Here is a 27,319-nt window from a genome sequence, read left to right on the forward strand (position 1 = left end):
GGCAGATTTGATGTATCTTATGCCTGTTGGTCCTGAAGAAGGGAGCTGAGCCTCCTGAAACGCGTAGACCTGTGCAAAAATAAACGTTTACATTAATCCAAGAATTCATCAGTGATCTTTGGCGCGGCTTATGAAAGCCCCGTTCTACTATCTCCTTCTGTTATTAGAGATAAATCTGCAGCAGATCTGTAGTTGCAGTGAAATTGTGAACAATCAGTGGCAGGTTTGTGGCTGTGTACAAATGGAACAATATGTCCATGATTTCACTGAAACCTCAGATCTGCCAAAGATTTTTCTCTGTATGTGACGGGGCTTTACACCTTGGCGTTGGTATGTGAGCACAAGTAAATTTGGCCACCTTTATTTGATAAGTAACTCATATTTCTCAAAGAATTTTTGTCATGTTTTCTTAGCAGTAATGCGTATTCACATTCCAATATTCACCATCTACATTCTTGTTTTATCTCCTTCCCTTTACTTGAGTGCAGCTGCTATTTTTGAATGTTCTTCGGTTCGGTCTGTGCTCTGATGCAGCCCATACTTCAGTCTGATCCGTTCTAGGATGTGGCCCATGCACGATTCGGTCCAGACTCCGGTCTGATCCTTTCTATGGTCTGATCCGTTCTACATTCTGGTCCGTGCTACGGTCTTTTCCATTCTGCGATCCGTGCTCCAATCTGATGTATTTTTTGGTCCGGTCTATGGTCTGGTCCGTGCTGTGCTCTGGTCATTTCTATGTTCTGGACCATGCTCCACTCCATATTCCATTCTGTGCTACAGTCCATGCTCCGGTCTGTTCTCCAGTTCAATCCATTTTACGGTCCAGTCCATTCTCTGATCCGGTGCATGATCTCCATGGTCCTGTACACGCTCCGGTCAGGTCCGTTCTTTGGTTTGGTCCATGCTTTTATCTGATCCGTGCTCCGTCCTGATCCATTCTACGGTCGAGTCCATTCTCTGATCCGGTGCATGATCTCCATGGTCCTGTACACGCTCCGGTCAGGTCCGTTCTTTGGTTTGGTCCATGCTTTTATCTGATCCGTGCTCCGTCCTGATCCATTCTACGGTCCAGTCCATTCTCTGATCCGGTGCATGATCTCCATGGTCCTGTACACGCTCCGGTCTGATCCATGCTCCCTCCGGTCAGGTCCGTTCTTTGGTTTGGTCCATGCTTTTATCTGATCCGTGCTCTGTCCTTATATTCTACGGTCCAGTCCATTCTCTGATCCGGTGCATGATCTCCATGGTCCTGTACATGCTCCGGTCTGATCCATGCTCGGTCAGGTCCGTTCTTTGGTTTGGTCCATGCTTTTATCTGATCCGTGCTCCGTCCTGATCCATTCTACAGTCTGATCCGTTATATGGTCTGCTCCATGCTCCAATCTTATCCGTTCTCTAGTCTGATTTGTTCTATGGTCTGGTCCACGCTCCTGTCTGATCTGCTGTATAGTGTGGTCCGTGCTCTGATCCGGTCTGTAATCTGGCATGATTGTGTGGTCTGAGTTGTTCTACAGTCTGTTCCGTGCTCCATTCTGATTCTGACCTGCTCCATGATGTGGCCTGCGCTCCTATCTGGTCCTTTCTGGGGTCTGTGCTCCAGTCTGGGTCATTTTTCGGTTTGGTCCATGCTGTGGTCCAGTCCGTGCTCCCGGCTGGCCTGTGCTCCAATCCAGGCTCACAGTCAACCCATTGCTCTGATCAGGGCCGGCTCCAGGTTTTCGTGGGCCCGGCGAATGAATCTCAGTGGACCCCATGCTCACACAGATACATTCCCAGATATGTTCACATACAGGCACACGTACATATACATATTTGAAGACAAATCCACAAAGATACATCTAAACATGGATAAATCTGTACACGGTCATATACTCTGACATACATAGGTACACATTATACATACACACAGTCACATTACAGATATTATTAATATGGGGAAGCCGGCAGCAATCACTCCCCTCCCCCGCTTATCTCCGATCAGCTCCTCCCGGGCACGTGGCTGTGCAGGGCGTGCTGCGTAATGGCCGTCACCTTAGCAGACATGGCCACACACAGTACACACTGACACTGCTGTATATATATCACAGGAGGGGCTGGGGGCTACAATATATACATTACAGGGAGGCCGCACATACAGTTATGGGGGGCAGCTCATACAGCTCTAAGGGGCATACACATTACTGGGGTGGGTGTCACAGAGCTCTGGGGGGGCCACACATATGAATCTGGGGGGAAAGCACCTACAGCTCTGGGGGGGCCATACTGCTCTAGGAGGGTCCCTATAATTCTGGGGGGCCCATACAGCTCTGGGGGGTCACTTCCACCTCAGGAGGGAAGGCCCATACAGCTTGGGGGAGCACATACAGCTCAGGAGGAGGGAGGGGACCATATAGCACTGGAGGGCATATGCTGTGCTGGGGGACGCTGGCTGGCGCTCCTCTTCATCTGACCTGGGTGCCGCATAACAACACTGAACTCCAGAAGCCGCGACCAGGGGAGACAATATGCAACTGGGTGAGGAATTGGCTAAAAGATAGGAAACAAAGAGTAGTCATAAATGGTACATTCTCTAAATGGGCTATAGTCAGCAGTGGGGGCCGCAGGGATCTGTACTGGGAGCAGTGGGGACCGCAGGGATCTGTACTGGGAGCAGTGGGGACCGCAGGCATCTGTACTGGGAGTAGTGGGGACCGCAGGGATCTGTACTGGGAGCAGTGGTGTACCGCAGGGATCTGTACTGGGAGCAGTGGGGGCCGCAGGGATCTGTACTGGGAGCAGTGGGGACTGCAGGGATCTGTACTGGGAGCAGTGGGGGCCGCAGGGATCTGTACTGGGAGCAGTGGGGGCCGCAGGGATCTGTACTGGGAGCAGTGGGGGCCGCAGGGATCTGTACTGGGAGCAGTGGGGGCCGCAGGGATCTGTACTGGGAGCAGTGGGGGCCGCAGGGATCTGTACTGGGAGCAGTGGGGACCGCAGGCATCTGTACTGGGAGTAGTGGGGACCGCAGGGATCTGTACTGGGAGCAGTGGTGTACCGCAGGGATCTGTACTGGGAGCAGTGGGGGCCGCAGGGACCTGTACTGGGAGCAGTGGGGGCCGCAGGGATCTGTGCTGGGAGCAGTGGGGACTGCAGGGATCTGTACTGGGAGCAGTGGGGACTGCAGGGATCTGTACTGGGAGCAGTGGGGACCGCAGGGATCTGTGCTGGGAGCAGTGGGGACTGCAGGGATCTGTACTGGGAGCAGTGGGGGCCGCAGGGATCTGTACTGGGAGCAGTGGGGGCCGCAGGGATCTGTACTGGGAGCAGTGGGGGCCGCAGGGATCTGTACTGGGAGCAGTGGGGGCCGCAGGGATCTGTACTGGGAGCAGTGGGGACCGCAGGCATCTGTACTGGGAGTAGTGGGGACCGCAGGGATCTGTACTGGGAGCAGTGGTGTACCGCAGGGATCTGTACTGGGAGCAGTGGGGGCCGCAGGGACCTGTACTGGGAGCAGTGGGGGCCGCAGGGATCTGTACTGGAAGCAGTGGGGGCCGCAGGGATCTGTACTGGGAGCAGTGGCGACCGCAGGGATCTGTACTGGGAGTAGTGGGGACCGCAGGGATCTGTACTGGGAGCAGTGGAGACCGCAGGGATCTGTACTGGGAGCAGTGGGGACCGCAGGGATCTGTACTGGGAGCAGTGGGGACCGCAGGGATCTGTACTGGGAGCAGTGGGGGCCGCAGGCATCTGTACTGGGAGCAGTGGGGACCGCAGGGATCTGTACTGGGAGCAGTGGGGACCGCAGGGATCTGTGCTGGGAGCAGTGGGGGCCGCAGGGATCTGTACTGGGAGCAGTGGGGGCCGCAGGGATCTGTACTGGGAGCAGTGGGGACCGCAGGGATCTGTACTGGGAGCAGTGGGGACCGCAGGGATCTGTACTGGGAGCAGTGGGGACCGCAGGGATCTGTACTGGGAGCAGTGGGGACCGCAGGGATCTGTACTGGGAGCAGTGGGGACCGCAGGGATCTGTACTGGGAGCAGTGGGGACCGCAGGGATCTGTACTGGGAGCAGTGGGGGCCGCAGGCATCTGTACTGGGAGCAGTGGGGGCCGCAGGGATCTGTACTGGGAGCAGTGGGGGCCGCAGGGATCTGTACTGGGAGCAGTGGGGGCCGCAGGGATCTGTACTGGGAGCAGTGGGGGCCGCAGGGATCTGTACTGGAAGCAGTGGGGGCCGCAGGGATCTGTACTGGGAGCAGTGGGGGCCGCAGGGATCTGTACTGGGAGCAGTGGGGACTGCAGGGATCTGTACTGGGAGCAGTGGGGGCCGCAGGCATCTGTACTGGGAGCAGTGGGGGCTGCAGGGATCTGTACTGGGAGCAGTGGGGGCCGCAGGCATCTGTACTGGGAGCAGTGGGGGCTGCAGGGATCTGTACTGGGAGCAGTGGGGGCCGCAGGGATCTGTACTGGGAGCAGTGGGGACCGCAGGGATCTGTACTGGGAGCAGTGGGGACCGCAGGGATCTGTACTGGGAGCAGTGGGGGCCGCAGGGATCTGTACTGGGAGCAGTGGGGGCCGCAGGGATCTGTACTGGGAGCAGTGGGGATTGCAGGGATCTGTACTGGGAGCAGTGGGGATTGCAGGGATCTGTACTGGGAGCAGTGGGGACCGCAGGGATCTGTACTGGGAGCAGTGGGCCTGCAGGGATCTGTACTGGGAGCAGTGGGGGCCGCAGGGATCTGTACTGGGAGCAGTGGGGACCGCAGGGATCTGTACTGGGAGCAGTGGGGGCCGCAGGGATCTGTACTGGGAGCAGTGGGGGCCGCAGGGATCTGTACTGGGAGCAGTGGGGACCGCAGGGATCTGTACTGGGAGCAGTGGGCCTGCAGGGATCTGTACTGGGAGCAGTGGGGGCCGCAGGGATCTGTACTGGGAGCAGTGGGGACCGCAGGGATCTGTACTGGGAGCAGTGGGGGCCGCAGGGATCTGTACTGGGAGCAGTGGGGACCACAGGGATCTGTACTGGGAGCAGTGGGGGCCGCAGGGATCTGTACTGGTAACAATGGGGGCCGCAGGGATCTGTACTGGGAGCAGTGGGGGGCCGCAGGGATCTGTACTGGGAGCAGTGGGGACTGCAGGGATCTGTACTGGGAGCAGTGGGGACTGCAGGGATCTGTACTGGGAGCAGTGGGGGCCGCAGGGATCTGTACTGGGAGCAGTGGGGGCCGCAGGGATCTGTACTGGGAGCAGTGGGGGCCGCAGGGATCTGTACTGGGAGCAGTGGGGACTGCAGGGATCTGTACTGGGAGCAGTGGGGACTGCAGGGATCTGTACTGGGAGCAGTGGGGGCCGCAGGGATCTGTGCTGGGAGCAGTGGGGGCCGCAGGGATCTGTGCAGGGAGCAGTGGGGACCGCAGGGATCTGTGCTGGGAGCAGTGGGGACCGCAGGGATCTGTACTGGGAGCAGTGGGGGCCGCAGGGATCTGTGCTGGGAGCAGTGGGGACCGCAGGGATCTGTGCTGGGAGCAGTGGGGAGCGCAGGGATCTGTACTGGGAGCAGTGGGGGCCGCAGGGATCTGTACTGGGAGCAGTGGCGGCCGCAGGGATCTGTACTGGGAGCAGTGGGGGCCGCAGGGATCTGTACTGGGAGCAGTGGGGACCGCAGGGATCTGTACTGGGAGCAGTGGGGGCCGCAGGGATCTGTGCTGGGAGCAGTGGGGACCGCAGGGATCTGTGCTGGGAGCAGTGGGGAGCGCAGGGATGTGTACTGGGAGCAGTGGGGGCCGCAGGGATCTGTACTGGGAGCAGTGGGGGCCGCAGGGATCTGTACTGGGAGCAGTGGCGGCCGCAGGGATCTGTACTGGGAGCAGTGGGGGCCGCAGGGATCTGTACTGGGAGCAGTGGGGGCCGCAGGGATCTGTGCTGGGACTGATTCTTTTTAATCTCTTTATTTATGACCTTGTGGATGGGATTGATAGTAAAGTGTCAGTCTTTGCTGATGACACCAAACTATGTAGGAAATTTATAACTGACCTTGATCGTAAAATATTACAAAACGATCTGGATAAGATGTGGGAATGGGCAGACACTGGACAGAGGAGCTACTAGTGATATATGTAAAGTAATGCACCGAGGACAGAGTAATCCTATAGCTGCGTATACATTACATGGAAGTAAACTCGGGACTACAGAACAGGAGAAGGACTTGGGTATTCTCATTACAAATAAGCTGAGCAGCAGCATCAATGTCAGGCAGCAGCTGCTAAAGCAAACAAGATTCTAGGGTGTATAAAAAAGAGAGATTAGATCCCGTGATCCCAACGTATTGTTACCCCTCTATAAATCACTTGTAAGGCCACATCTGGAATACGGGATCCAGTTTTGGGCTCCACATTTTAAAAAGGACATTCCAAAGTTACAGTCAGTTCAAAGGCGGCAAGTAGACTACTACAAGGAATGGAGGCTGCCCGCATGACGAGGAAATGGAGGCCGCCCGCATGACGAGTAATGGAGGTTGCCCGTATGACGAGTAATGGAGGCCGCCCGTATGACGAGTAATGGAGGTTGCCCGTATGACGAGGAAAGGAGGCCGCCCGTATGACGAGGAACGGAGGCCGCCCGTATGACGAGGAACGGAGGCCGCCCGTATGACGAGGAACGGAGGCCGCCCGTATGACGAGGAACGGAGGCCGCCCGTATGACGAGGAACGGAGGCCGCCCGTATGACGAGGAACGGAGGCCGCCCGTATGACGAGTAACGGAGGCCTACCGTATGACGAGGAATGCAGGCCGCCCGTATGATGACAGGTGGAAAGAAGATGTTTCAGAGGAGATCTCATTATATGTATAAATAGAGTGGGTATGTTGGGGGAGACCTCCAGGGGGTCTCTCTCAGGGTCCCAGAGGAGGATTCCAAATCAGAGCTGCGCAAATGTATATGAATCAGGAAAAATGACCACACAGAGATGTATCTCTATCCGGGAGAAGCACAGTGCTCTTCTAACCCGTGTATTGTAAAAAACCCCACAGTTATACAGTTCACGCAGTACATCCGTCTTGCAATTAATCAATTATCTAACTTGGTTTTACTTATTCCCTTATTTATACATACAAACATTAAGACCATGCCGAATATCCACATAAATACAAATTTTTTCATAATTTTTTACATATCCATGAATTATTTATATATGTGGATTATCGGGACTATCAGGACAATCGCAATTTACATGTAAAACAAAAGAAAAAAAGAGGCGATCAAACAGTCCATTAATGTGCAATATTTATTTTATTGTCAGGTGAAGGTGATAAACACCATAAAAACAATCTGACTGGGCAAATCCTCCTATAATCATTAACATATAATCGCTGGCTTTCCAAGATACTGTAGTGTGTCGCCCGTGGATTAGGGGTACTCAGATCCGGGCCACGGGGTCACTTCTGTGGGTATCACGGTGGCGTGACCCGGTCTGTGATCCCAGGCTCCACAGTAAAAGGGGATTAGGTAAGGGAGATTGTCCGTGACGCCACCCACGGTTGTGGTGAGATTGGAACACCACCGCTGCTTTGGATGGGGATCCCGGGAGTGATGGTATGGAGCAGCTAGATGTTAGTTCTCCCCTCTGTGGGTAGGGGGTTGGTTGTCCCGGGGCCCGGTGAGGTGCAGGGTCGCGGGGGCAGCGCGGTGCCGCACGGCACGGTGGTACTCACTCAGCCGGTAATGATGATGACACAGTTCTCAGTAAAACACACGGCTGGATGGACGGGTGCCCACAGACGGCTGCGGTTGTTGTTTCTCCCCTGGCCCAGTTTGGTGGTGTAAGTCCTTTCTTTCACCTCCGTGCACACTCCTCCTGCGTTCCGGTTTCCAGCTGGCTCCCCGGTTCAGTACTGGTGGGCCACCGCCCAGCCCCGGCTACCTACGGTTCCACCAACTGTCCCCCGGCTCCCTGCAGACACCCACTACCGTCTGCCTGACTTTCTGTACGAGGGCCCTAGGCTCCAACCTAGGCCCCTGGCTATGTCTGCCTCTCTGCAGACCTCCTCTCTCTTCCTCTGCCTGAACTTGACTGGGCTTGTTTCCTGCCTCAGGCCAGCCAAACTCCTGGGTGGGCGTCTCCATCTCCTGACTCCGCCCACCTGGTGTGTCTGTCTGAGCCCGAGGAAGAAACAAAGTGTCACTGGGGATGTCTGCTGTGAACTGCTGGGGGTGGGGTGTGTGTGTGTTGTCACCTGGGGCCCCTGGCTTGTCCAGGGCGCCACTGTAGCATATTATATATGACAACACACGGCTGTCCAATTATTTCATGCAAACTCCAAACTTTATAGCAATAGATCAGACATCTAGTCGTATGTTTTTGTCAAATTCTGAACACAATGTGATAATAGTACATCCCGCTATAGCTGTGTGAATAGTTGATCATCTCCAGCATGAGCGGTGTCAATGTAGCCTGCAGACAATGCCAATGACATCAGCACAAGCAGCAGACATTGATCGGGAACACGCAGGTTTACCAGATAGATGATCAGCGCTGGATTATAGACTTTACTACAAGATACATAGAAACGGATTCATTCAGGCGGCCGCATCAATCCGACATCACTCGAGTCATAATAACCCAATTGTTATTATATTTTGACATTATAGAATTCAAGGATTTAGCGCAACAGCCCCATAAATCCAATGATGTTATATATATGCCATGAATAATTGTAATAATCTATATATCTCTCTCCATGTAAGGCAATTCCCGCAGCGCTGCAGGACAGCGGAGACTAGGGAATACAGATTATAATCTACTCCAGCTGTCAGTGATCACTTTGGTAGTGTAAAAAGACATTGAGGTGCTTATTTTATACACTATTTGATAAAGGAGCAGATATTGTTAGCAAATCAGCATAAAACCACAATTATAACAAATATTTAACAGCTCTGAACTGTAGACTTTACCACAAGATACATGTAAAGATTTATTCAGGCGGCTGCATAAGGCTTTGTGCGCACTACAAATGTGAAGTTTCTCAAGAAAATTTCTGGAGAAACTTCTGGGAGTGGAAGATTTCTGGACCTCAGGAAAAAATCTGCACCAAATCCGCTGTAAATCCGCATGCGGAATAGCCGCGAATTTGCCGCGATTTCCCCGCAGGTTGTTCCCTGCGGATTTTGCAGGCTGTACTGCCGAAATCCGCAGGGTACCTGCGGAAAAGAATTGACATGCTCATTTTCTCAAGAAATTTTCTCAAGAAAATCTTCTCAAGGAAATTTCTTGAGAAAAATCCGCACAGTGCGCACAGCTATTTTTTTTTCTCATAGGATTTGCTGGGAAATGTCTGCACAAAGATTGCAGACATTTCTCAAGAAATTTCCGCAGCAAATCCGCGGGTAAAACGGCCTAGTGCGCACATAGCCTAAGCCCGACAATTGCATTTAACCCCACAGCGGGATCTAAGTATAGAGATCCATCTATCATTGTATATAGAAATTTGTATATCTCAAGGGTTAATGCAACAGCCCTATAAATCCAATGTTCCCATATTATAACATAGTGTTTCTACATATATCAGCGTGACACAATTATCACAGCACAGCGGACTAAAGCACTCATTTACAGCCACAGCGGAGACATTCAAGCCGACCCGCAGGGAAAAGCAGGTAAATTCTACTCAGGCTGTCAGTGATCACATTAACATTATAGGAAAACCATTGATGTTATTACCTGATATGCTAATTAATATAATGGTGGATAATACCAAGGCACACAAGACACCCTACACGTGTTTCGGCAAACACACCTTCGTCCAGGGGCAGTGTAAAGGCGGTAAACGTCAGTATTTAAATACACGCCCACCAATTGGCGTGCTATGACCCGGTGAATGACGCATGCGTTGCCATAACGATCCCTATCAACAACCAGCCGCCACGTCATGACTCAGGGTGAGCCGACCACATGACATGATCGGCCCACACCGAAGCCATAAAGACACGGAAGCCGGAGGGCGAGGAGGAAAGACAGCACGCATGCGTACAAATCATAAGCACATAGATTACAAACGTGCAATTAATTTAGGGATAAAGTATGAACATAACAAGGGAATCAAAGTTGGAATTACCGAAACTACTAATTCAATAATGTAGTCACACCACTAAATAAGGCATACGCATATCAAGATGTAATGTACATAGAACATCATTATAGCAACTAATCACAGCAATTTCTTCATATATAAAAATTAATACTAAGAATTATACAATGAAATATACATTAACAAATCATAAAATTACAGTAGACAAACAAGCTATACAATTTACACCCAAATACGTAATATATATGTATATCCATCATAATCATGGTATTTCATGTTGAATAGGAGTTCCAGTTGTATCCATTCTATTGATTCCATCCGTCTACTCGATATAACCCCATATCAATGATATCAAACAGGTCATTATCAATATTAACTGTAGTCTAGCCACCTAAAATGATAAAATAATTAAAAACAATTAAAAGAAGGTACCACCGAAGCAACCTAAAAACACCCTAAATTAATTGCACGTTTGTAATCTATGTGCTTATGATTTGTACGCATGCGTGCTGTCTTTCCTCCTCGCCCTCCGGCTTCCGTGTCTTTATGGCTTCGGTGTGGGCCGATCATGTCATGTGGTCGGCTCACCCTGAGTCATGATGTGGCGGCCGGTTGTTGATAGGGAGCGTTATGGCAATGCATGCGTCATTCACCGGGTCATAGCACGCCGATTGGTGGGCATGTATTCAAAACTGACGTTTACCGCCTTTACACTGCCCCTGGACGAAGGTGTGTTTGCCGAAACACGTGTAGGGCGTCTTGTGTGCCTCGGTATTATCCACCATTATATTAATCAGCATATCAGGTAATAACATCAATGGTTTTCCTATAATGTTAATGTGATCACTGACAGCCTGAGTTACTGACGATAAGAGTCGTCCTGATCAGAGCGAAGCCGCAGAAACCTGATCTTATGTCCTCCCTCCACACTAATAAGTGACCATCATAAAGGACCTGACAAGCCGAATCCCCCAATGTCACCTGTACGAATGATGATTCCCCCTGTCATCTCCAGCTCCATCATAAAGACCCGGCACAACCGCAGCCGAGATCATCCAGAGAGCGACCAACAAGCATGGACGAGGACGAGAAGGAGACAACAAGAAGAATAACCGACCTCGCCCTACACATCATCTCCCTGCTGAGCGGAGAGGTAAACTCCTGTATATTCTATATTATCTGCTGAGTGGAGGGTAAACTCCTGTATATTCTATATTATCTGCTGAGTGGAGGGTAAACTCCTGTATATTCTATATTATCTGCTGAGTGGAGAGGTAAACTCCTGTATATTCTATATTATCTGCTGAGGGGAGGGGTAAACTCCTGTATATTCTATATTATCTGCTGAGTGGAGGGTAAACTGTATATTCTATATTATCTGCTGAGTGGAGAGGTAAACTCCTGTATATTCTATATTATCTGCTGAGTGGAGAGGTAAACTCCTGTATATTCTATATTATCTGCTGAGCGGAGAGGTAAACTCCTGTATATTCTATATTATCTGCTGAGTGGAGAGGTAAACTCCTGTATATTTTATATTATCTGCTGAGTGGAGAGGTAAACTCCTGTATATTTTATATTATCTGCTGAGTGGAGAGGTAAACTCCTGTATATTCTATATTATCTGCTGAGTGGAGGGTAAACTCCTGTATATTCTATATTATCTGCTGAGTGGAGAGGTAAACTCCTGTATATTCTATATTATCTGCTGAGTGGAGGGATAAACTCCTGTATATTCTATATTATCTGCTGAGTGGAGAGGTAAACTCCTGTATATTCTATATTATCTGCTGAGTGGAGAGGTAAACTCCTGTATATTCTATATTATCTGCTGAGTGGAGGGATAAACTCCTGTATATTCTATATTATCTGCTGAGTGGAGAGGTAAACTCCTGCATATTCTATATTATCTGCTGAGTGGAGGGTAATCTCCTGTATATTCTATTTTATCTGCTGAGTGGAGGGTAAACTCCTGTATATTCTATATTATCTGCTGAGTGGAGGGGTAAACTCCTGTATAATCTATATTATCTGCTGAGTGGAGGGTAAACTCCTGTATATTCTATATTATCTGCTGAGTGGAGGGTAAACTCCTGTATATTCTATATTATCTGCTGAGTGGAGGGTAAACTCCTGTATATTCTATATTATCTGCTGAGTGGAGAGGTAAACTCCTGTATATTCTATATTATCTGCTGAGTGGAGAGGTAGACTCCTGTATATTCTATATTATCTGCTGAGTGGAGGGTAAACTCCTGTATATTCTATATTATCTGCTGAGTGGAGGGTAAACTCCTGTATATTCTATATTATCTGCTGAGTGGAGGGTAAACTCCTGTATATTCTATATTATCTGCTGAGTGGAGGGGTAAACTCCTGTATATTCTATTTTATCTGCTGAGTGGAGGGTAAACTCCTGTATATTCTATATTATCTGCTGAGTGGAGAGGTAAACTCCTGTATATTCTATATTATCTGCTGAGTGGAGAGGTAAACTCCTGTATATTCTATATTATCTGCTGAGTGGAGGGGTAAACTCCTGTATATTCTATATTATCTGCTGAGTGGAGGGTAAACTCCTCTATATTCTATATTATCTGCTGAGTGGAGGGGTAAACTCCTCCATATTCTATATTATCTGCTGAGTGGAGGGGTAAACTCCTGTATATTCTATATTATCTGCTGAGGGGAGAGGTAAACTCCTGTATATTCTATATTACCTGCTGAGTGGAGGGTAAACTCCTGTATATTCTATATTATCTGCTGAGTGGAGAGGTAAACTCCTGTATATTCTATATTATCTGCTGAGTGGAGAGGTAAACTCCTGTATATTCTATATTATCTGCTGAGTGGAGGGTAAACTCCTGTATATTCTATATTATCTGCTGAGTGGAGGGTAAACTCCTGTATATTCTATATTATCTGCTGAGTGGAGGGGTAAACTCCTGTATATTCTATATTATCTTCTGAGTGGAGGGTAAACTCCTGTATATTCTGTATTATCTGCTGAGTGGAGAGGTAAACTCCTGTATATTCTATATTATCTGCTGAGTGGAGGGTAAACTCCTGTATATTCTATATTATCTGCTGAGTAGAGAGGTAAACTCCTGTATATTCTATATTATCTGCTGAGTGGAGAGGTAAACTGTGACGGGGTGTACATCAGAGCAAAGAGAGACAACAGGCCGAGGATGATCCAACAGGTTTACTAACAGGAATACAGGAACAGCACACGACAAGTCCAAATAAAACAGATTCGGGGGCACCTCCCGATAATCCAAAGTGCCAGATGACGACAAAATAGTCCTCTTCAGAGTCCCAGAAATCCCACACAATCCACTGGATGGCGAGATCTGTCCGCAGAATCAGATCTCGCTCCCTTCCTCTTCAAAACTCAGCTCCCAACTGCATTTAGAAACAGGAGTGAATTGTCTGAGCTCGTGGGCCCGCCCCTCAAGGGTAGGGGTCTATGCAATGGTTGGGCCCACTAGAAGATTCTAGAAGGTTGGCTCCGAGATGTCTACAGGTTTGTGTAGTTAGCGTTATCCACTGCTTACGAAACAATGAGAAGTTCCCCTGGCTGTGTGGACAAGAGATAATTGCATTATGGGCCCAGAGACACAGGAGATGGGGGGAAGGTATGGTTACTTACATCCCAAGACATAGTATTACAGCAAATACAGTGAGAAGGTAAAATACATCATGACATAAACTCCTGTATATTTCTATATTATCTGCTGAGTGGAGAGGTAAACTCCTGTATATTCTATATTATCTGCTGAGTGGAAAGGTAAACTCCTGTATATTCTATATTATCTGCTGAGTGGAGGGTAAACTCCTGTATATTCTATATTATCTGCTGAGTGGAGAGGTAAACTCCTGTATATTCTATATTATCTGCTGAGTGGAGGGTAAACTCCTGTATATTCTATATTATCTGCTGAGTGGAGAGGTAAACTCCTGTATATTCTATATTATCTGCTGAGTGGAGGGTAAACTCCTGTATATTCTATATTATTTGCTGAGTGGAGAGGTAAACTCCTGTATATTCTATGCTGAGTGGAGGGTAAACTCCTGTATATTCTATATTATCTGCTGAGTGGAAAGGTAAACTCCTGTATATTCTATATTATCTGCTGAGTGGAGGGTAAACTCCTGTATATTCTATATTATCTGCTGAGTGGAGAGGTAAACTCCTGTATATTCTATATTATCTGCTGAGTGGAGAGGTAAACTCCTGTATATTCTATATTATCTGCTGAGTGGAGAGGTAAACTCCTGTATATTCTATATTATCTGCTGAGTGGAGGGTAAACTCCTGTATATTCTATATTATCTGCTGAGTGGAGAGGTAAACTCCTGTATATTCTATATTATCTGCTGAGTGGAGGGTAAACTCCTGTATATTCTATATTATTTGCTGAGTGGAGAGGTAAACTCCTGTATATTCTATGCTGAGTGGAGGGTAAACTCCTGTATATTCTATATTATCTGCTGAGTGGAGAGGTAAACTCCTGTATATTCTATATTATCTGCTGAGTGGAGAGGTAAACTCCTGTATATTCTATATTATCTGCTGAGTGGAGAGGTAAACTCCTGTATATTCTATATTATCTGCTGAGTGGAGGGGTAAACTCCTGTATATTCTATATTATCTGCTGAGTGGAGGGTAAACTCCTGTATATTCTATATTATCTGCTGAGTGGAGAGGTAAACTCCTGTATATTCTATATTATCTGCTGAGTGGAGGGGTAAACTCCTGTATATTCTATATTATCTGCTGAGTGGAGGGTAAACTCCTGTATATTCTATATTCTCTGCTGAGTGGAGGGGTAAACTCCTGTATATTCTATATTATCTGCTGAGTGGAGGGGTAAACTCCTGTATATTCTATATTATCTGCTGAGCGGAGGGTAAACTCCTGTATATTCTATATTATCTGCTGAGTGGAGAGGTAAACTCCTGTATATTCTATATTATCTGCTGAGTGGTGAGGTAAACTCCTGTATATTCTATATTCTCTGCTGAGTGGTGAGGTAAACTCCTGTATATTCTATATTATCTGCTGAGTGGAGGGTAAACTCCTGTATATTCTATATTATCTGCTGAGTGGAGGGGTAAACTCCTGTATATTCTATATTATCTGCTGAGTGGAGGGGTAAACTCCTGTATATTCTATATTATCTGCTGAGTGGAGGGTAAACTCCTGTATATTCTATATTATCTGCTGAGTGGAGAGGTAAACTCCTGTATATTCTATATTATCTGCTGAGTGGAGAGGTAAACTCCTGTATATTCTATATTATCTGCTGAGTGGAGGGTAAACTCCTGTATATTCTATATTATCTGCTGAGTGGAGAGGTAAACTCCTGTATATTCTATATTATCTGCTGAGTGGAGGGTAAACTCCTGTATATTCTATATTATCTGCTGAGTGGAGGGTAAACTCCTGTATATTCTATATTATCTGCTGAGTGGAGGGTAAACTCCTGTATATTCTATATTATCTGCTGAGTGGAGGGTAAACTCCTGTATATTCTATATTATCTGCTGAGTGGAGAGGTAAATTCCTGTATATTCTATATTATCTGCTGAGTGGAGGGTAAACTCCTGTATATTCTATATTATCTGCTGAGTGGAGGGTAAACTCCTGTATATTCTATATTATCTGCTGAGTGGAGGGTAAACTCCTGTATATTCTATATTATCTGCTGAGTGGAGGGTAAACTCCTGTATATTCTATATTATCTGCTGAGTGGAGAGGTAAACTCCTGTATATTCTATATTATCTGCTGAGTGGAGGGGTAAACTCCTGTATATTCTATATTATCTGCTGAGTGGAGAGGTAAACTCCTGTATATTCTATATTATCTGCTGAGTGGAGGGGTAAATTCCTGTATATTCTATATTATCTGCTGAGTGGAGGGTAAACTCCTGTATATTCTATATTATCTGCTGAGTGGAGGGGTAAACTCCTGTATATTCTATATTATCTGCTGAGTGGAGGGTAATTTCCTGTATATTCTATATCTGCTGAGTGGAGAGGTAAACTCCTGTATATTCTATATTATCTGCTGAGTGGAGGGTAAACACCTGTATATTCTATATTATCTGCTGAGTGGAGGGTAAACTCCTGTATATTCTATATTATCTGCTGAGTGGAGAGGTAAACTCCTGTATACTCTATATTATCTGCTGAGCGGAGAGGTAAACTCCTGTATATTCTATATCTGCTGAGTGGAGGGGTAAACTCCTGTATATTCTATATTATCTGCTGAGTGGAGGGGTAAATTCCTGTATATTCTATATTATCTGCTGAGTGGAGAGGTAAACTCCTGTACATTCTATATTATCTGCTGAGTGGAGAGGTAAACTCCTGTATATTCTATATTATCTGCTGAGTGGAGGGTAAACTCCTGTATATTCTATATTATCTGCTGAGTGGAGGGTAAACTCCTGTATATTCTATATTATCTGCTGAGTGGAGGGTAAACTCCTGTATATTCTATATTATCTGCTGAGTGGAGGGTAAACTCCTGTATATTCTATATTATCTGCTGAGTGGAGAGGTAAATTCCTGTATATTCTATATTATCTGCTGAGTGGAGGGTAAACTCCTGTATATTCTATATTATCTGCTGAGTGGAGGGTAAACTCCTGTATATTCTATATTATCTGCTGAGTGGAGGGGTAAACTTCTGTATATTCTATATTATCTGCTGAGTGGAGGGGTTAGGTGTGATATAGGGGGGGGGGGGGTTGGGTGTGATTTTATCTATATTTGTCTTGTTCCTCTGTATTATTCTGTGTAGGGCATTATTCACATTAGCTCGGTTGACATCTGCAGTCTGGATGTGTCTCTGCCTCTTGATGAATCTCTGCTGACTTTTCCTGATTGTCCATTCATGAGTCCTGTGCTCTCAAAATAATGAAAATCACGCCCTTTAGTGCCATCTTCCCTAGTCTAAAGAGGGGGGCTGGGGCTAAATACCATCCAACCTTTCCCGCCCACTCCTGGATATGGGGATTGGGCCTGAGCAGGAAAAGGAGGCAGTAAGATTCATCCTCTATTGGACACTGATGCACCCCAGAGAGTCTTGGAGAAACTCTAGTTACAGTGGAAAAAAAAAATCATCTTATCTCAGTGAAAATCACCCAGACACGCAGGTGTTTCACATTTCACATGGTCCATTTGTGTCATGGAGGTATCACGGACGGCTGACAATCCTGTGGCAGCGAATGTTAGAAATTTCCTGAGATTGGCAGCATGTGTTGTTATCTGACAGTTCTCTGTTTCTGCAGCTAGTGGACTCTAGGACCCTGGAGAACTGTCGTCCTGTATCTCAGTTGCTATCCTTTGACTTCCTTTATTAACCTCACAATGGGGTGGTTTGGGTGCAGCTTATAGTTTGCTCCTTGTTGTGGTCGTCTTCTGTTGCTCCAGAGACTTCTGTGGTTGTTGCTCCTCAGATAAGTATTGACTTTTGTATTCTACCTTGGCTCAATTGCTAGCATTCGTGTTTCCCCTGTATTGTTTCCTTTTGTCTTCCTTTAGTGGTGTTGACTAGCACTCATACCCGCCATCTTTAATTTCAGCCCTTTTGCCGGTAGAAGATGGCCCCAGGTATCCAGCTCGGTGACAGGTGCAGAACCTGTATCGGGTCGGTGAGGGCAGTGAGGGTGAGTTGCAGGTTGTTGTCAGAAGTAATCACTCCCCCCCCCCCCTTTACCTAGCAATAAGACATTCTTTCCTGTGTGTTGTCCTATAGGACCAGTATGGCCTCTCTCTCCTGCCGTGACATTGTGTAAACATGGAGGTGTGAAGATCTCTATTGACTTTACTTAGTATACGTGTGACCAGGTCACCGGTAGGTGTGACAATGGCCTCCACACGCTGGAGACAGGCAGGTGTGACAATGGCCTCCACACGCTGGAGACAGGCAGGTGTGACAAGGGCCTCCACACACTGGAGACAGGCAGGTGTGACAATGGCCTCCACACACTGGAGACAGGCAGGTGTTAGAATGGCCTCCACACACTGGAGACAGGCAGGTGTAACAATGGCCTCCACACGCTGGAGACAGGCAGGTGTGACAATGGCCTCCACACACTGGAGACAGGCAGGTGTATCAAAAACCATGAAAAAAATTCCTATATTAAAAATATCAATCTTTATTAGTCAATATCTAAAAAACTGTCAGTGCAGTCACAAAAAGAAAAGAATAGCCAAAAAAGTGGTTGGGCGGGTAAAACGGGGGAGACAAGTGCGCCAGATGACGATATTGAGGATGTAGGCAGGGGAGGGGGGGGCCTATCCTAGCCCTATGAATTTCCCCTACCTACCAGCGGAGTGAAAACACCCTACTTTACTCGGTGCCCCCGCTCCTCGGCGGCTGTCCCTTAATGTCCCTCCAACCATAAAACCACCATCACCAAAAGTGTACGTGAAAAAGTGCAAGTCAAAACACTAAAAAGTCTGGTATGCAGTTCAGTTAATACACATGCAATCAGGTAGTTCCAAATCAGGGTAAAACAATGATCACACTATTTCCCTTAGGGATGACCAACGGTGCTCTTGTTTCAGAGGACACAGGCCTAAATAGTCTGAGTAACCACCCTAATGTTCATACACATCAGGTCAACTGCACACCCATCTCAGTTGAAAAAATATTTTTGACATTTTAGAATGAAGTACTCATCAGGTCATATCATAATATCAAAGATGATTAAAGCACTTAACATGTCAAGCTGTATACTCTCTCAGCATCTCTCTCAAGTCTGGTGTGCAGTTCCATTCATACAATTGCAATAAGGTAGTTCCCCTATCAGCACTTTTTCACTTTTTCAATTAATCCGAGAAAGGGGAGATCTGATACCAACCTTGGACCACTAGAGAAGGATGCACTATTGTCTCTAGAAAAAAACAGAAACATCGTAATAAAGCCCTCCGACAAGGGGGGGAATACTGTGATCCTTGATGTGGGTAAATACAAGGACATGTGCTTTTCCATTCTCCATGACTCTGCCACGTATGAGGTACTGAGGGGGGATCCGACTAATGACTATGCCTGTAAACTATTGGAGATATTGACACGTGCACTGGAGGACCTGCTTATCTCTAAGAGTGAGTTTGACTTTATGTATCTTAAACATCCACGAATAGCAACATTCTATTCACTCCCTAAGATACATAAAGGGGTGGTGCCCTTGAAAGGCCGACCTATAGTCTCGGGCATAGAAGCACTGTGTCAGAATGTGAGTGTATATCTGGACAAACTGTTGCGCCCGTTTGTAACATCTTTACCATCATACATTAGGGATACTGCTGATCTTATTGGGAAGTTGGATGGAATTTGTGTGGAACAGGGCACCATCCTAACATCTATAGACGTGGAGGCCCTGTACAGCAGTATCCCGCATGAGAAGGGCATTGAGGCAGTCGAGTACTTTTTAAAGAGTAGGGGGAGTCATCTCGGACCCCATAACATCTTAATTATTGAACTGCTGAGGTTTGTCCTGGGACACAACTACTTCCTGTTTAACGGGAAGTTTTACCATCAACTCAGGGGCACAGCGATGGGGAGCCCCTGTGCTCCCACATACGCAAACTTGCTCCTGGGTTGGTGGGAGGACACTGTTGTTTTTAGGGATGAGGATGTCATCTGGACCCCCAGGATTTTGTTCTGGGGGAGATATATTGATGACATCCTCATCCTTTGGTCGGGTGACCAAAACTCCTTCAGGGCCTTTGTTGGACATCTGAACTTGAACAATTTGAACCTGAGGTTTACCTCGGAGATAGGGGGGGACAGGATCTCCTTTTTGGATCTGTACATTAAGAGGAACCAGGACGGCTATCTGGATACCACCATCTACAGAAAACCGACGGCAACTAATAGTTTGCTGCGATGGGAGAGCTGTCACCCCACTAGCCTGAAGAGAGGGATCCCCAAGGGACAGTTCCTTCGACTTCGGAGGAACTGTTCTAATTTGGGAGATTTTCAGGCACAATCTAATAACCTTAGACGCAGGTTCAGAGATAGAGGTTATCCAGTGGGAGTAATTGAGGAAGCATATAGAGTCGCAAAGGGAAGAAACAGAACAGAGCTAATTGCGCCCCGCCAGAGAATACAAAATGATGGGCTGACAAGATTGATTGGGACCTTTGACGACCATACGGATAGGATTATGGACATTCTAAGGCGGCACTGGGACATTCTTCGGGCAGACCCAGATTTGGCAGATACCCTAACTACAAAACCTTCAGTCACTTTTAGGAGAGGGAGGTCAATAAGGGACCACGTGGTCCATAGCCACTTTGAGCAACCAAAATCGGGAGGGACCTGGTTGGACAGGAGACCGATTGGGACCTTTAGGTGTGGGACCTGCAGTTTCTGTAGGTATATTGACCCCTCTAAAACCTTCACAAGTGCAGCGACAGGGAGAGTATTCTCCAATAGGGATTTTGCGAACTGCAAGACCACTGGAGTAGTTTATATGTGCACCTGTCAGTGTCCCAAAAATTATGTGGGGAAAACTAAGAGGGAACTGAGAGTAAGGATTGGAGAGCACATGGGGGATATTCTCCACAAAAGGGATACTGCACTGGCCCGGCATATGGTCCAATACCATAATGGGGATAAAAATATCCTATTTAGGGTGATTGAGACCGTTCAAAAACATGAGAGGCTGGGTGACTGGAATAGGGCGATTCTCCAAAGGGAAACGAGGTGGATCTACCTTCTGCGGAGTATGTCCCCAGATGGGATTAATGAACAATTAAATTTCACCAGTTTCATCTAACTCCCTGTGAAAGGTTTATGGTGGTTTGGGAACCCCCTTTACATCTCTATGGGATGAGTTATTGAGCGGAGCTGACTTTTATGCCTATGCGCTTATTGTCCCTATAGGACGAGCATGGTTATTTCCTGGCGATATAATGTTATCGTTTTTTTTTTTTTTTTTCATTTCTCCATTCATATGAATAGCCCAATCTTTACTCGGTAGTCACGTGACTAGCCCTCACTACAGGCGACGCCCCTGTTGCTATGAGGGCATTTACTGCATGTGGAGCACAATTTGCGTTCCGCCAGTGTATTGTCATGTGATCCGCCAATTACCCTCCCCTAACATGTGCTCCATGTGGGCGTCCCTGATAAGTGGAACGCAATGTGCGGTCCATGGGCCGGAACTTCCGGTGTGACGTCAGAGGCCTGGAACTGTGTGCAAGGCCTGATGGGGAATATTGATTTCCGTTCCTACGTCACATAGACTGCAAACCGGAAGTGACCGCCGGCGGAATGGCGCGGCCTTTTGAAATTATCATGGACAGTAAGTCGCATGGGGGTGGGGTTAAGTGACGCTTATCGAGTTGATATAAGTGGAGGTGGTGTGTGGCCAAATGAGGCATTACCTCTGATACCACTAATGAGCCAGGACCCATATTTTTGCGGTCCTGAGTGGCGTTATTAGGCATAGCAACCGCTCCATTGTGAGATCGGCTTTACTGATTGAAAATCTCCTGATGAACCCCCAGACATCCTGAGGGAGAAACGCGTTGAGAGAGATATGCTGAGAGATATGCTGAGATGATATGCAACTTGACATGGATAAGTACTTTTATTATTGTGAGAGTATGATATATAACCGAATAATAAGTACTTCATTTTAAATTATCAAATTTTTCATCTGGGATTGGTATGTAGTTGACCCGACGTGTATTAACAACAGAGTGGCTACCCAGACTATTTATGCCTGTATCCTCTGGAATAAGAACACTGTCGGCCATTCTTAGGGGAAATATTGTCGTTTTTTTACCCTGATAGGGGAACTACCTTATTGCAATTGTATGAATGGAACTGCACACCAGACTTGAGAGAGATGCTGAGAGAGTATACAGCTTGACATGTTAAGTGCTTTAATCATCTTTGATATTATGATATGACCTGATGAGTACTTCATTCTAAAATGTCAAAAATATTTTTTCAACTGAGATGGGTGTGCAGTTGACCTGATGTGTATGAACATTAGGGTGGTTACTCAGACTATTTAGGCCTGTGTCCTCTGAAACAAGAGCACCGTTGGTCATCCCTAAGGGAAATAGTGTGATCATTGTTTTACCCTGATTGGGAACTACCTGATTGCATGTGTATTAACTGAACTGCATACCAGACTTTTTAGTGTTTTGACTTGCACTTTTTCACGTACACTTTTGGTGATGGTGGTTTTATGGTTGGAGGGACATTAAGGGACAGCCGCCGAGGAGCGGGGGCACCGAGTAAAGTAGGGTGTTTTCACTCCGCTGGTAGGTAGGGGAAATTCATAGGGCTAGGATAGGCCCCCCCCTCCCCTGCCTACATCCTCAATATCGTCATCTGGCGCACTTGTCTCCCCCGTTTTACCCGCCCAACCACTTTTTTTGGCTATTCTTTTCTTTTTGTGACTGCACTGACAGTTTTTTAGATATTGACTAATAAAGATTGATATTTTTAATATAGGAATTTTTTTCATGGTTTTTGATAAATTGGGTTCCTCCCTATAATTTGATTTTGAGGTATAAATAGACAGGCAGGTGTAACAATGGCCTCCACACGCTGGAGACAGGCAGGTGTGACAATGGCCTCCACACACTGGAGACAGGCAGGTGTGACAGTGGCCTCCACACACTGGAGACAGGCAGGTGTGACAGTGGCCTCCACACACTGGAGACAGGCAGGTGTGACAGTGGCCTCCACACACTGGAGACAGGCAGGTGTGACAATGGCCTCCACACACTGGAGACAGGCAGGTGTGACAATGGCCTCCACACACTGGAGACAGGCAGGTGTGACAATGGCCTCCACACACTGGAGACAGGCAGGTGTGACAATGGCCTCCACACACTGGAGACAGGCAGGTGTGACAATGGCCTCCACACACTGGAGACAGGCAGGTGTGACAGTGGCCTCCACACACTGGAGACAGGCAGGTGTGACAGTGGCCTCCACACACTGGAGACAGGCAGGTGTGACAATGGCCTCCACACACTGGAGACAGGCAGGTGTAAATGAGGCCTAATACTCACCAGCATCTCTCCTTACACAGGATTACACAATAGTGGAGAAGACGACAGGTGACTGTGCGGCCCCCATCATTCATCCCCACGTATCCGGAGGACGGAGCAGTAATGAGCGCCCCATCACAGACGCCCCGCACCCCCCGATGCCTGAGAAGAAGATCCTAGACCTCACCAGAGAGATGACGGAGCTGCTGACCGGAGAGGTGAGTGCAGGGAATGCTGGGAAATTCTACAGTGTACACTGGAGGATTCTGGGTAATGTGGGTATATGTCTGTCAGGTTCCTATCAGGTGTCAGGATGTCGCTGTCTATTTCTCCATGGAAGAGTGGGAGTACATGGAGGGGCAGAAGGATCAGGACCAGGACGTCAGGAGGAAAAATGACCCCACAAGGGTAGACGAGGACAAAAGCAACATGGCTGCACGGATATGGCTCCTCACCCTAGAGATGATCGACTTGTTAAAGGGAAAGGTGAGAATCTCCCGAGAGATCACACTTCTCTCTACCCCTTCAGCCCCCAGCCTATTTTCACCTTCCTGACTCGGCCATTTTGCGCAAATCTGACCATTGTCCCTTTATGAGGGAATAACTCTGGAACGCTTCAACAGATCCTGGCGATTTTGAGACTGTTTGTTTGTTTTTTCGTAACATATTGTACTTCATGAAAGTGGTAATTTTAGGCCAGTAGTTTTGTGTTTTATTTGTGAAAATTAGAAGTTTGGCGAAAATTTTGTAATTTTTAAAATTTGAAATTTTATGCCCATAAATCTGAGAGAGATGTCACACAAAATCGTTACTCTATAACATTTCCCCCATGTCACTTAACATCAGCGCAATTTTCAAAACATTTTTTTTTCGTTAGGAAGTCAGAAGGGTTCAAAGTTCATCAGCAATTTCTCATTTTTGCAATAAAATTTACTTAAACTTTTTTTAGGTACCACATCACATTTCGAGTGATTTGAGAAACCTATGCGACAGAAAATACCCCAACGTGACCCCAGTGTAAAAACTGCCCCCCCCTCACTCTACTCAAAACCACATCCAAGAAGTTTATTAACCCTTTAGGTGCGTCGCATAAACCAAAATAAGTAAGTAAAAAAATGAAAAATTTATTTTTTGTACACAAAAATGTTACTTTAACCATAAAATTTAGCATTTTCACAAGGGTACGGATAAAAATGCACCATAAAATTTATAGTGCATTTTGTCCTGAGTGCGCTGATGCCTCATATGTGGTGGAAATCAATTGTTTTGGCGCACAGCAGAGCTCGGAAGGGAAGGAGCATTATTTGAATTTTTAGAAGCAAAATTGCCTTGAATCGTAAGCGGACGCCATGTTGCCTTTGGAGACATTCTGAGGTGCCTAAACAATAGAACTCCCCCACAAGTGGCCCAATTTTCAAAACTAGACCCCTCATGGAATTTATCTAGATGTTTGGTGAGCACTTTGAACCCCTGGGAGCTTTACAAAAGTTTATAACATTCAGCCGTGAAAATAAAAAAAAAAATCTCTTTACCACAAAATTGTTACTTCGACGAGGTAGCTTTTTTTTCACAAAGGTATCAGGAAAAATTGCACCATAAAATTTATTGTGCAATTTCTCATGAGTATGCAGATACCTAATGTGGTGGAAATCAGTTGTTTGGGCGCACAGCAGGACTCAGAAGAGAAGGAGCGCCATTTGACTTCAAAATTGAATGGAATTATTAGCGGACGCCATGTTGCGTTTGGAGACCCCCTGAGGTGCCTAAAGAGTGGAGCTGTCCCACAAGTGACCCAATTTTTAAAACTAGACCCCCCCCCCCCCCCCGGGTTCAACTACAGGTCATCATGTAGCTGCAGCTCTGGGTACATTTCAGTGACTCCGGTCACCAGCGCTGCGGGAACTGAATGCCGCCATGACACATACGGTGCGTCAGAGGTCGATAAGGGGTTATTATAACAGGAGTGACTGAAAAGATGGAGGATTATTAGAATCTATGTGGTGATCACCGTCTCTCACTGTATACAGGAGCAAATGGTGGTGAAGACGACGTCTGGGGAGTGTGTGACCCCCCATCTGTGTGGAGGACGGAGCGAGATCCAGAGCCGCAACACAGAAGCCCCGCACTCCCCGACACCTGAGAAGATCCTCCACCTCACCAACAAGATCACCGAGCTGCTGACCGGAGAGGTGACTGCTGGGAGATTATACAGTGTACACCAGAGGATTCTGGGGGATGAGAAGAGACTGCTGGGAGATTATACAGTGTGCACTGGAGGATTCTGGGGGATGAGAGGAGACTGCTGGGAGATTATACAGTGTACACTGGAGGATTCTGGGGGATGAGAGGAGACTGCTGGGAGATTATACAGTGTACACTGGAGGATTCTGGGGGATGAGAGGAGACTGCTGGGAGATTATACAGTGTACACTGGAGGATTCTGGGGGATGAGAGGTGACTGCTGGGAGATTATACAGTGTACACTGGAGGATTCTGGGGGATGAGAGGTGACTGCTGGGAGATTATACAGTGTACACTGGAGGATTCTGGGGGATGAGAGGAGACTGCTGGGAGATTATACAGTGTGCACTGGAGGATTCTGGGGGATGAGAGGTGACTGCTGGGAGATTATACAGTGTACACTGGAGGATTCTGGGGGATGAGAGGAGACTGCTGGGAGATTATACAGTGTACACTGGAGGATTCTGGGGGATGAGAGGTGACTGCTGGGAGATTATACAGTGTACACTGGAGGATTCTGGGAGATGAGAGGAGACTGCTGGGAGATTATACAGTGTACACTGGAGGATTCTGGGGGATGAGAGGAGACTGCTGGGAGATTATACAGTGTACACTGGAGGATTCTGGGGGATGAGGAGAGGAGACTGCTGGGAGATTATACAGTGTACACCAGAGGATTCTGGGATATGAGAGGAGACTGCTGGGAGATTATACAGTGTACACTGGAGGATTCTGGGGGATGAGAGGTGACTGCTGGGGGATTATACAGTGTACACTGGAGGATTCTGGGGGATGAGAGGTGACTGCTGGGAGATTATACAGTGTACACCAGAGGATTCTGGGGGATGAGAGGAGACTGCTGGGAGATTATACAGTGTACACTGGAGGATTCTGGGGGATGAGAGGAGACTGCTGGGAGATTATACAGTGTACACTGGAGGATTCTGGGGGATGAGAGGAGACTGCTGGGAGATTATACAGTGTACACCGGAGGATTCTGGGGGATGAGAGGAGACTGCTGGGAGATTATACAGTGTACACTGGAGGATTCTGGGGGATGAGAGGAGACTGCTGGGAGATTATACAGTGTACACTGGAGGATTCTGGGGGATGAGAGGAGACTGCTGGGAGATTATACAGTGTACACCAGAGGATTCTGGGGGATGAGAGGAGACTGCTGGGAGATTATACAGTGTACACTGGAGGATTCTGGGGGATGAGAGGAGACTGCTGGGAGATTATACAGTGTACACTGGAGGATTCTGGGGGATGAGAGGAGACTGCTGGGAGATTATGCAGTGTACACTGGAGGATTCTGGGGGATGAGGAGAGGAGACTGCTGGGAGATTATACAGTGTACACCAGAGGATTCTGGGGGATGAGAGGAGACTGCTGGGAGATTATACAGTGTACACCGGAGGATTCTGGGTGATGAGAGGAGATTGCTGGGAGATTATACAGTGTACACTGGAGGATTCTGGGGGATGAGAGGAGACTGCTGGGAGATTATACAGTGTACACTGGAGGATTCTGGGGAATGAGAGGAGAGGAGACTGCTGGGAGATTATACAGTGTACACTGGGGGATAAGAGGAGACTGCTGGGAGATTATACAGTGTACACTGGAGGATTCTGGGGGATGAGAGGAGACTGCTAGGGGATTATACAGTGTACACTGGAGGATTCTGGGGGATGAGAGGAGACTGCTGGGAGATTATACAGTGTACACCAGAGAATTCTGGGGGATGAGAGGAGACTGCTGGGAGATTATACAGTGTACACTGGAGGATTCTGGGGAATGAGAGGAGACTGCTGGGAGATTATACAGTGTACACTGGAGGATTCTGGGGGATGAGAGGAGACTGCTGGGAGATTATACAGTGTACACCAGAGGATTCTGGGGGATGAGAGGAGACTGCTGGGAGATTATACAGTGTACACCGGAGGATTCTGGGGGATGAGAGGAGACTGCTGGG

The 27,319-nt window shown here is 47.5% G+C and overlaps 1 protein-coding gene across 3 annotated transcripts in view; it reads left to right on the top strand.

Annotated features, from left to right (window-relative positions):
- LOC142282760 (uncharacterized) overlaps nucleotides 1-27,319 on the top strand; it is a 64,037-nt gene that overhangs the window by 20,049 nt on the left and 16,669 nt on the right. For 2 of the 3 annotated variants that reach the window (XM_075333035.1, XM_075333037.1), the window contains exons 2-5: nucleotides 11,077-11,214; nucleotides 23,145-23,321; nucleotides 23,398-23,589; nucleotides 25,131-25,292. In XM_075333035.1, the coding sequence (XP_075189150.1) occupies nucleotides 11,137-11,214; nucleotides 23,145-23,321; nucleotides 23,398-23,589; nucleotides 25,131-25,292 (609 nt within the window). In that variant the 5' untranslated portion in view covers nucleotides 11,077-11,136. Of the gene's footprint in view, nucleotides 1-11,076; nucleotides 11,215-17,657; nucleotides 17,742-23,144; nucleotides 23,322-23,397; nucleotides 23,590-25,130; nucleotides 25,293-27,319 lie in introns of those variants that run through there. The other variant, XM_075333036.1, reaches the window with a different exon arrangement.

Source organism: Anomaloglossus baeobatrachus, unplaced genomic scaffold (genome assembly GCF_048569485.1).
Source record: "Anomaloglossus baeobatrachus isolate aAnoBae1 unplaced genomic scaffold, aAnoBae1.hap1 Scaffold_52, whole genome shotgun sequence".
Classification (NCBI taxonomy): Eukaryota; Metazoa; Chordata; class Amphibia; order Anura; family Aromobatidae; genus Anomaloglossus; species Anomaloglossus baeobatrachus.